The sequence below is a fragment of the Ammodytes marinus genome, assembly GCF_949987685.1.
Source record: "Ammodytes marinus genome assembly, chromosome: 2".
NCBI lineage: Eukaryota > Metazoa > Chordata > Actinopteri > Uranoscopiformes > Ammodytidae > Ammodytes > Ammodytes marinus.
Genome location: NC_137231.1, coordinates 23224411 through 23236592, shown reverse-complemented (window position 1 = coordinate 23236592; position 12182 = coordinate 23224411). Strand labels below are relative to the sequence as shown.

The 12182-nt window shown below is 41.6% G+C and overlaps 1 protein-coding gene across 1 annotated transcript in view; it reads left to right on the top strand.

Annotated features, from left to right (window-relative positions):
* The window catches only part of fbxl17 (F-box and leucine-rich repeat protein 17), a 215263-nt gene that overhangs the window by 65131 nt on the left and 137950 nt on the right, over nt 1-12182 (top strand). Inside the window, exon 7 of the mRNA XM_080050935.1 lies at nt 2100-2207. Coding sequence (XP_079907061.1) covers nt 2100-2207 — 108 coding nt within the window. The remainder of the gene's footprint in view (nt 1-2099; nt 2208-12182) is intronic.

Sequence of the window (12182 nt, the reverse complement as noted above, 5' to 3'; positions counted from 1 at the left end):
GAATAAAAGCACTAACCTTAAACACTCGTTCATTGCTAAATTAAACATTAAAAGCTATTTCCACTATCTTCACCTGTCACTGAAAGTCCTTTGCAGTCACAGTCCTTTATGAACCAATTTGCACTTTACAAGCACTTTGGCTCCTTTTTTGATAAGGTGAGAAACCTTCTGAGCTTCACTAGAATTATAGGAGGTGTTTTAGCCAGATAAGCCATACTGTATTCTACTTAGTTAATAAATGGACACCTTTTTTCTTTATCTTTGCGACTTCCCTTTTCTCTCGCTGTATCTCTGGATTTTCGATCTTCCTCTGCCTCGACTCAGTAACATTTAGGCTAGCCTCAGGGGTGGGGGGGGGGGGGGGGGGGGCAGTGAGATGGGGAGAAGGAGAGAAAGAAGCAACAATACATTGACACAGGTGATATTAATTCCAAGGGTGTGTGTATATAACCTCAACAGACTGAAGGATAAATGGACAAGTAGTGATCAGTAGAGCAAGACTTGAAAGTAGTTTAATCAATGTTACTTGGTAGGGCATCAAAAGGATCCATGAGCCCTGCAGCAGGCTATTGATGGACAAAAGTGAGGCTGGGAGAAAGGCACTGTTTTACAGGGTGCCTGTACACAGTGTGACATCGTCTAGCAGTCCTACTTTGTCACTTGTGCTAGAATTGTACAACTATTACAACCTCAAATGTAGTTCCAGGAAGTGAATGTTATCATTTGAATTTGATACAGTTGTTGGTGTCTTATAATCCCAAAGGGGATGGGTCCTTGTTTGGACCTGACACAATAATAAAAATTCATTCATTCATTCATTCATTCCAGGCTAAAGAGGTTATGGAGGTACCCAAAAATGGTATGGCATATTATATTAGCCATTGGTGTGGAAAATACAGTGTTTTTCACACTGACTGACAGATTTGATGAAGAGGAATTGTCAATTCACATGCATGTCTTTTTTGCAAACTCCTCAAGATTTTTTTTATTTTTTTGCATTTATTTTTTCAAATGCCACTCAAGTCAGTATTCCATATTGAGGATTCAACTTTAAAACAGTACTTTTAAAACAGGTCAGACTAAGAGTTCAGTCTCAGTGCCCTTTGATGGACTTTTTTCCCCGAATATGTTTTAAATTGATAGAGACATGTTGGTATGCATCCATCACTGGTTGAAGAGCTTTTTGCATGTATTCAAATGCACCTTTTGCCATTTGACTTGCTTTTTGGGAATTTCAAAAAGGATTTTGCAAGATTTTGACAGGGATGCCTAGAAAGAGCGATATGTGTTCCTTGTTCCCCTCACGGTTCTTTGATGTTTTTGCTTTTCTTTGTTTTCCCAGTTAATCACAGCATAGTCAATTCTCTCTCTTTTCTTCTCATCTCAGTTTGTCTTTGAGATTGATGAAGAGTTTCAGGCGGCACTGAGGAGGCCTATACTACAAAGAGGACAGACATTCTCCCACATATTGTAGCAGTGTTGAGTGTGATGAGGGGGGTGAAGTAGCTATCAATACGCTTATTGATGACTATAGTGGAGGCTCGTGGAAGTGTTCTGCTTCCCTATTGATCTGTGATCCATTATGAGCTGTTAGTGGACGGCAGGGTGAATGATGGGGAATGCTCCATCCGTCATAAGTGGACGCCTACGCTGCTTGGCAAGACATGCTCTATAAGCTTATCCGCTATCCTCCTGCCGTCTCTTCTTCTATTGTGATCCTTCTTTTCTCTCAGTCCTTTACTCTGCTCATTGTCAAACACAAAGCACACCCAGTCCGCCGCACAAATGGAGTGTGCATTTAGCCTTGAATCTGACAGCACCTGTCTGCACATCCTGTATACTGTTTTGCAAATCTCAGTAGCATGTTAAGCTTTCCCCACTGCAAACAGCAAACAAATAAAAATAAAGGATATATATCTATTTGCAGATGAAAACATGATATTTCACCATGCATGTTTAATTTTTAACCTGGAAATGTGAGTGAATTAATCATGATCATGTACAGAGGTAATGAATGAAAAGACATAGAAGATAAAGTATGAAAGGAAGTAAAGGATGAAATTGATCTGAAATACTAATGTAAACTGTCTTTTGTGCAGGTGACTGATCGCTCTGTGCGGGCGGTGGCAGAGCATTGTCCTGAGCTGCAGTTTGTTGGCTTCATGGGATGCCCGGTCACCTCTCAGGGAGTCATCCATCTCACTGCGGTAAGCATCACACAAAACTTCCATTAGCACACTATTCGCTGAATGCTGATTGTGACTCAAGTTGCAAGACCTTGAGTTGTGTTTACTTACGGTAAGAGTTAAGACACAGTATTTCCTGCTGTACGGTTAAAAGAAAGTCAATTTCAGTCTAATTTAGCTTGACTTTTTTGAAGTAATTACTTGGATTATTGCAATAGATAGTTTTAGCATGTCTACTGTGGTGGATTTTGAATGGTTACTACCAGAGTTTGCTGAGCGTGTATGTCTTAAAGGTTGGGGTCACTGGGGGAGAATGAGCACCCATAGAAGGACTTGTGTTTGAGACCATCTGTCTATTTGTAGATAATAATACACCTGATACCCCCCCACACATGAGATATAAGACACTGTTCTGTAGCTATCAAGAGTGCCATGCGGCCTCAGCCTGCTGCTTCAATGCTCCATGAAATCCTCTGTATTGTCTGATGGAAACTCCTGCAATAAACTTGGAACACTGATTTAAAGAGTCCAGTCTGATGCCTGTGTCTTTGTCAGCCATGGGGAAGATTCGGCTACTACACTACTTTATTTTTTATTTTTTTAGTCTTATCCTGCTACCGAAGTGGAGCTCTCCCATGTTGCTGCAGGCCATATATTGTCTCCATGGGGGGAAATTAACTTTTGGAAAGTAAACTCAGGGCCTTGCTGTGTGTTTTATCAAAGAGTTAGGACTTGAAGCTTGTTCGTGTTAACTTTTAAATCTCATGAAAGCCTAATGAGATGAATCCTAATAATACGCTGCGGTTCTGACTTCCACCCTGCTGTTTGGATATTACCATGCTAATAATCCGGGCTCCGTGGTTTTAAAGGTGTGCAATGCCATATAAACATGGACACACATGCACTCACACGATGATTGCTTCAACTGAATTCACCGGGAAACACTGCCCCTTGTTTTTCTTCTCATTTATTTTCTTCTCCAACATAACGTCCATCTAGAGTGTGTGTGTGTGTGTGTGTGTGTGTGTGTGTGTGTGTGGTATGTCGGCACCCAGGTGTGCTTGAGTAATACTTTTCGATTTGTGCTTGATGTAGTTGAGTGTACACGCAAGTGTGAACATACCCTTGTGGGTTTGCGTGCGTCGATTCCTCCTCAAATGCAATTACAGTTGTGTTAATAGGACTGAGACACCCAATGCCACGCTGCATTATTAGATTAAACAGCAGATTAATTTGTGCTCATGGTTTTGCCCCATATCATCTCTGCAGCCTCCACTGACCTTGGCCAGTGTGTTGTAGACAGACAGTAATGAAGCCAGCCAGTCATAACAGCATTAGCATACCTGGAGGTGGATGCATACACATCCGCCTACACGCACAGTCTAGCACACTTCATTATTATTTATTACAGTATTAACCAAGGTGAAGTTTTAAGAGTTCAGATGAGAAAGTTCCAATATCATTTAAAATGTTTTTAGCTCTAATTTTGTTTAAACTGAAAATGAACTTGACGTGTTTTTCTTAATTTCTTTTTGTCGTGGATTACATAGTTTGTCAACTAGACATTTTATTTTAGCAACTATAAAATGTCTTCCAATCCAGTAAATATCTATGTCACTATTTCTTCAAAAACAAATATAGAGTATCTTCGCAGCCTATTGAGTTGAACAGCAGTGTTCCAAGACACCTGAACACAATTATAATCACTGTGTGTTTTGAAGTGTGCTCTTTTGCTCCTCTAACCCCACCCAGCAGTGATGTCACAGTGTTCTGTAGTACACTTCTATACATCACATGTAAACCACTGGAGGTCAGCAAAAACAAAATGATAAAGATGTATTACCATTACATAGGTAGGCCAATATGTTTATTCTATAGGCCTATATATTGTAATTGTAGTTTTTAAACTCAAATATCTTCCATTGTTCATATCTGCTGCTAAAGTACACTGACGGGATGACAGCTCTCAATCAGATCCAATCAACCACAGGTATTGATGATCATTTATGAATCGTGATGAGACATAATTTTACATCTTTTAAAATGGTCATTGTGTACAGATATAGAGTCAGTCCTATCTGGTTGGGTGGTCTATTGGTTCGGTCATTTCAGTCATCATTTCTGACTCATCTCATTCCGTCTCTCTCTCTCTCTCTCTGTCTCTCTCTCTCTCCCTCTCCACCTCTCCCTCTCCACCTCTCCCTCTATCCTCAAAAATCTCTGACAGTAATTATCTCGTTGAGCAGTTGATTCCTCCTCTCATCCATTCCCACTTGGTCCCATTCAGTGTCGATTTGAAAATCATATTCTTGCGTTTTAGAATCGTTGCATTTCTGATGACTCCGTGGACCTGCATGCCATTCCAGGACCGCAGCGCTCCCCCCTTGTTCGATTACCACACACTCCCTCCCACCTCTTACCTTCCTCGATTGCTCTTTCTCTCTCTGATAATCTACACACCAACCCCCTCGCTTGCTATTTGGCAGAAAGAAAGGGGTGGGGGGGACCAAAATCCATTACTTTTATTAACTTCTCTCATATGATACACTCATTTCAGATTGATATATTTTTTCACACCGACTTCTCTTGTATTAGGGTAGGAGGAAATCAATTGAAATTGTATTTTCTTAATCACGTCAGCTGAAGGTTGAAATAGGCCGCCCGCGGTGCCGATTTCGATGCAAATGGTCTGTAGAGTAAACGGTAAAGCTGTGGCATTTCTGCTCCTCTTAATGGTTCTTTCAGTGTTTCAGTCCTACGGGAGCTGTGGGGTGCCTCTGTGTTGTGCAGCATGTTTGATAAATCATCATCTTGTTGGCAACTAAATAGAACAAAACAAATCAAGATTCCTGCTGGCTGAGGGAGTAAAGTCTGCTAATGGAAAAAACAAGCTTTCTAACACTTCCCTTACTGCTTTGTGAATCCAACATTACATACACTTCCCTTACTGGTTTGTGAATCCAACATTACATACAGCTTCAAATACCAGAACAAAAAAGAAAATTATGATTTTATAAGCAAACATGTGTCATGTGGTCCTTTGTGTTGCTCTGCCAGAGTTATGTTGTACATTTTTATTTATGGTTGGTCTTGAGATTGAAGCTCAAAGTGAGCTCCGAGCCCTTTTACATTAATAGTAGTTTTATGGATGAGGCTCGTCACATCCGAAAGGCCTTTGTAATGGATACAAAACATCTTGGGATGAAAGCTTTGTGGGTGTCCCAGAGCTTTCAGTGATTTGGCACTCTCCCTGAGCAGCTAATTTGAGAACTTTATACGCCTTTTTTTTTGTGGAGCTGTATGAAATTAATCATTCTCATAATACAGTTTCAGAGAGTTCACTGTTTAGGCCAGTCTGTGACAAGCCACAGAGGTGAATGCACAATAGATTGGATCTGGATTTGGAGTGGATTACTGTGCCAACATAGTCATTATCTGTCTCTTTGATGTGTTTTTTTTACCTGTTTATGGCTCTTATTTCGGTCCAATCTCTTTTTGCATTTGGTCATTGTCTCTGCAACTTTATTCTCTCTCTATGGCCCTCATTTATCAATCTTGCGTAGACCAGAAAAATGGGTGTACGTACATCTCCACGCAAATCTCGGCATTTATCAATATGGACGTGAGCGTAGGGTACGCTCAAATCCCACGCCAGCTCTCAGCTCGTGTACGCAAATTTGAAAACAGCTTAGACTCGCAGTGCAGGCTGTGCCGGGTAGCCGATGACTTTGTTGGACAATTATTAGAAGATAATACAAATGCAGTGCAAATAAGACCGAAATAAAGATATTAATCACTTAAAAATGAGCAGCTTATGGTGTGCAACTGAGTAGGAGAGCTGATTCAATAGTGCGCACACGTAAGGGCAGTTGTCTCCGTTTTGGAGCAGCTGGGGGGACACTGATGAGGCACGGGGGCTGCATTCATTCAAAATGTTAGCCTAAGTATTAAATATGTAGTAGGCCTACACTGCTCTTTATGATACAAAAAAATACACGGCACAACAATCAGCTTAACATTTTATTTATTTGACGCACTTTGTAGATGTTAGTTCCTCTTTTAATGTGTCATTGATGCTAAAGCGAGCGATTTATTTCCACCTTAACCGGCACGTTTTTCCGATCTGCTGGTGGAGCAGCTCAGCAGGACAGTGGGCGCTCTCACAGCTGATCGCTGCCGGGTCGGCTTGTGCAGCTGACGGCCGGGCTGACCACTCGTGCCAAGCGCATGCTGTCATACAGTAAAACGCTAAATGTGTTATTTTTAGTTTTTAAAACCCTTTTGAGTAGTGCTATCTAAAAGGGCCAATACATTCTAATCATTCAAATCTCTGCAGACCATATATATATTTATTTTATGGGGACCATTATCGGACAGTTGGTGCGTCTTTTTCTCCTCCACCACTTATATTATGCCCGCAGCCCCGCACCCCCAGTTGGTTGCATTTCAGAACAGCAACACGCTTTTTTTAGTGGCGATTTTGAGTCAACACCAACGCTGTTGACCGCAGCAGTTATTTCCTTCCTAACTGCTGCCTTCTGTCGTTATTTGATGCTGCTTGTAGGCTAATGCTCCGAAATGAAACTATTTTTTTTCTACTTTCGCTGTTATTCTGTCAATTTCTACTTCAGGGAAGTGCCGTATTGCGCATATCCATGTCGCAAAACCTTTGGGCGAGGCCTCTAAACTGAGAAAATATAGGGGCGTGGTACGATTGTTTTCAGCCGCTGCATTTATCAATAATTGCGTGGCGTACGCCGAGATTGGCGAGATACGACTGTTTGATAAATCCCACGCGATACCTGGCGTAGGGAGGTATTTGCGCCAGAATCTGCACCAGTTTCCACGCAGGTTTGATAAATGAGGGCCTATGTCTCTTCTACACAACTTCTTTCTTTCTTTCTTTCTTTCTTTCTTTCTTTCTTTCTTTCTTTCTTTCTTTCTTTCTTTCTTTCTTTCTTTCTTTCTTTCTTTCTTTCTTTCTTTCTTTCTTTCTTTCTTTCTCTCTCTCTCTCTCTCTCTCTCACACACACACACACACACACACACACACACACACACACACACACACACACACACACACACACACACACACACACACACACACTCTCAGACTCTCCCATCGTCTCTCCATCTTCCTGTCAAGCGAGCTCTCTTTTCTTCTGGTAGTGATTAAGTCCAAGGTCGGCTCTATCAGAGCGCCAGTGTTTGAGAGCAGCTCTTGGTGCCAGAGAGCCTTCATTCCTGCAGCCTTAGATGTCCCACTGATGGCTTCCCTTTTTCTTGTCATGCCTACTCACAATACCCCTCCTCACACATCAGCCTATCACTGCCCCTAAGACACTGTGGGCCTCAAAATGCCCCTTTGTGTGTGTGTGTGTGAATGTTCTCACCCTCGGGAGAGAGAGATTTTGAGGAGGCCAAAAGACATAACAAATGGGGAGACTGTTGAAGAATGTGTCAGAGATGAAAAGAGGTATATTTTGGAGACTGTAAACGGCTCTGTGTTGTCCCTCTGATGTGCAGAGTGTGGATGTTTCTGGTCTACGTTTCGAGGCCTTGTGGATTAATTCAGCCCGTGCCGCTCCATTGGCCTTTGTTCTTCTTCTTCTCCACAAAGAGTTGCGATCTTTTTCTTTTTTGATAAATGATCTCTAAATTTTACAGAAATGGACCGTGGGCAATATTCTCTGTGTGTTTATGAGCAAATAAAACACTCTGGTCTATACTGTTTGATTTCATAACCAGAATCATGTGTTCTCTGCATTGTGGTGGCTTAGCGGGAGCAGCATGTTCTCCCAAAAAAAATAAAAAAAATCTAATTTGTTTCACAGCCTATGAAAAAGAGTGGGGGGAGAAAAGAAAAAAAACAAAAAAACAACTGAGCAATATTATGTATTTTCATTCTTTTTTCCTAAAATGCCAGTAGCACAGGTTGGAAAAGATGGTTTTAAATTGATGAAAACACAAAAGGTTAAAGATACAGGTCTCCACCCCCAGTCACCTTCTTCCCCTCCACTCCCCATGTATAGGATGAGCAGTGTCTGGCTTTTGCCTTAGTCTGCTGGCCCCTTATCTCCTCCTCCTCTGACTGGGGCACAGAGAATACATAATCACAGTGCCCTGTGTCAAACTGATAACCCCCAACACAAACCATAGAAGTAAGTGTGTGTGTGTGTGTGTGTGTGCACAATTCCCTGTGTATAAATGTGTGTGTGACTGTGTACTCGTAACATGTGTATTGTGTCTGGAGATGATAAAGGGGGAAGCGAGGGAGCAGAGGGGATTTGGAAGAAGAAAGGTAATGGGGTTAGGGGGGGCGGGTCGCAGAAGGAGTTGAAACTGTAATAATAATTTTCTTCACTGCTGTATGGAGAAGATTGGGGGATTTATGAATATAATGAGTGGAGGAGAGCCTTAGGATGATGTGTGTCTCTTCCAAGAGTAATTGAAGAATAATTCATTTGGCTCTAAGACATTTAACCCATAGACATAAAGAGATGGAGGGGTTTTTGACCTCTGGAGGGGAGGAGAGAATATCATCATGTCTTATTATTGGCCCAAGCAGTGGCACTGTGCTGTGACTGCCATCCAGTGCTGCTGTCACATTGTGTACAGTATGTGCATGTTGTGTATGTGCATGTCTATGTGGTCATTTGGCTTAGCCCGCCGAAGAGAAACCAACGCTCTCTATCTCCTCAAGCCCTTTCCTCGCCACTGAGTTTGTTATCAACACCAACACATTCAGGATTAGCGCCTGAAAGAGAGAGAGCGAGAGAGACATATAGAGAGAGAGAGAGACAGAGAGAGAGAAACGAAGGGGGTAGAGGGAGGGAAAATAAGTGATAGACAGTAGATGGGCTCAAAACAGATAAAGAGAGAAGTTAACCACACACACACACACACACACACACACACACACACGGATCAGCTCACTTGGCCATGACTGATGCAGACAGTGTATTTGTGATACCAGACCCGTGGCCTTTTCCAGTTTTTTGCCGCAGTCCTTTTTCAAATATTCATATCACTCTGTCTGGCGTGTGTCTGGCATGTGTTTATACGTGTGTGTGTGCGTGTGTGCGTGCGTGTGCGTGTGTGTGTGTGTGTGTGTTTTGTCAGTGTGTGTGTGGTTTTCTGAGTGTGCTTCTGGAGGTTTCGGTTCGTGTGATCTTGGCTTAGCGCAGAGGGATTGTCTCAACACAGCTTCTCCTGTCTGACTGAACTGTCTGGGATGCTCCGATATGAAAAAAAAAAAACGAGAAAGAAAACAGCGCGTGTATGCATGAGTGCACACTCTCATTCACAAAGTGACACCACTGCCATTTGTCTCACCTTTCCGCCCCCCTGCCTCGCCCCGTCTCACACAGTCTCCAACACATGTGGACACAGCAGAGCAGAATGTGTCAGGGCCACAATGCCAGCTCCACAACACCCTGCCACTTTGACCCTGCGCTCAGAACTTTGAATATTACTTCAAAGTGACTTCCTTTTCTTTCTACCTGCATTGTCTACGAGGTAACTTTGTTCCTTCTCATCTTTTGCTGGAATGGGAGTTGAGGGTCTCCACTGTTACGGCTTTTAGTTTTGCCAAAAAGCTACTTTTTTCTCACTATTTTCAAAGACAGTGCTTGTGTGCAACCCATGCGTTTTTGTGTGTGTGTGGATGTACTGTATATGCATTTCCCCACAGCAGGACATATTTTTCATTGACCAAACTCACATACTAAATCTTAGTGGAGTGGTTCTAAATTAACTACAGCAATGAAATAGCTGCTCACATTTTCCTAATCCAACATGGTCACATATTTATGACTAAAACAATGCTCGCTCTGTCCGCACTTTTTTTTAATGTCATCTTGGTGGGACACTGAGGTTGATGGACAGCCGTGAACCCACGCTGCTTTGTGCCAGCGTTCAAAACCATGACATCATATCCTCTGCATGGGGTCCGGCCAGGCCTCAACTTCCTGCTTGGCATCACAATGCTTGACGTTGTGTAAATAAATTAAGTAATAGCGAGGGTAGTTATAGCTCTGTAAGTCTGGCAAAGCTTACAAAGGTACACACACACATACGCACCCACACCCACACACATACACACACACACACAAACACACACACACAAAATCCACTGTGTGCCAGACTGTGACATACACTAATGTAATAAAGTGTCAAATCAACCTTTCCAAATATTGAACTCCTGCCTATGCTTGGCTGACGGATAACGTGCCTTTGAAACAACAGTTATTTTTCTTTCATTTAATGTGGCATTTTGTGTTTGACCTCTGACTCGGACTCTCATTTTTCCTGTTTGATTGAAGCAGGTGGGAGCACACACACACACACACACACACACACACACACACACACACACACACACACACACACACACACACACACACACACACACACACACACACATATCTACTCTGCTCAGGTGGACTGAATTAAACAGCCTCCTTTTACACAGAAAGGTGGTGCTGCACCCGCATCGAGTGATGTTTGCTCAACCGGCTCTTGTAAAAATCTGAAGTGATTGCTTTTCTCTTATCTTTTGTGTCGCGGTCTTTTGGGTTCTTCTATATTTGAACTGATTTGGCGATGGTTTATAAACTGAGATTCACATCCAATTTTGTTCAAGCTTAATTACAATATGACATTTTTCTACTGCTTGGGGTTTTTTTCAGGCAGAATTGAACATTTGAATCATAATAATAGAAGGTGGATTTTTAAAATCGTATGATAAAACATTTTAGGTTAGTTGATTAACGGATAGGTAGCAGGTTTAAAATGATACAACTTTTATTTTGTGATTATTAATTTCATTAGCTATTAATAGGATCTAGCTTGTTGTGTTTTATGAACAAAAAGTAGAAAACTTAAATACAAGGCATCATATTTTATCAACAGATATAATATGATTTATACATTTTTAAATGTAAAATCTCAATCTGGAAAAGTAATCAGTAGTTGTAGCTCTAATATAAACTGGAGTGAAAATAAAATATATGTAATCTGGAGTTGAGGTATAAATTAAAACTAGAAATGTAAAAAAAAAAAGGAAGTACTCAAGTAAAGTACAGATTCCTCAAAATTGTACTTGAGAATAGTATTTTGCACATGGTTAATGCTCTTTTGTGTACATGAAATATGCACGTATCAGTGTGCGCCTTCATGTCTGTACCATGCGTATGTGTTCATAGGGAGGGGGACGACACACTGGTCTCAGAGCAGCTGCAGGTTTCAATGTTTTTATGAACAGAGTGAATAATTATCCAGGTGAAGCTGCCAGCTCGGGAGACGACACAAACTCTGCCTGGTTACAGACCCCAGCCAACGAGGAGAAAAAAAAACCTGTCGAACCCCCTGACCAAATCCTGTGCTCTCTTATTCTGTCGCTCTATTTCTCTCTTACAAGCTCTCCTCACTCTTTCTTTTTTCCCCTCTGTTTTGCGTCTCTCATTTCTCCCTCTCTGTGTTTTGTGAATCACTCGCTTTGTCCTTCTCTCTGACCAAAGCGTTCATGATGCCCCGCCTCCCCAATTATCTCCATTTATTTTTCTAGCATTCTTCGTTTCGGTTTATTCTTGGGATCACAGAAATACATGAGCAGAACTTAAGCCGTATTGTGAGTTTAAATGATTAAATAAAAAGGTTGGAATCATTAAAAGATTTCGACTTCTATAATTTGTCTACTATGAGGAAAGAAACACTGGCCTTCTGTCACATTCTGGAGGTGTAACTAATTATTGAGAGGTTGTTTATTTTTGAGTTTATTTTCATTGCAGGGATTTTGGTAGCTGGTTGTGGTGTAATTTTCCTTTTGGCAAATGTCTGCTAAACAGTGGAATTTTCATTTTCCTGCTGTGGTTTTCACAGATGGTTAAACAAAGTTACAGTCTCAACCGTGCCTCGTCCCTTTTTCATGCAGACTTCTGCTAAATTCTCAAATTTTATTCAACCCAGATACACTCTCAGCCAATCAAAACTCAC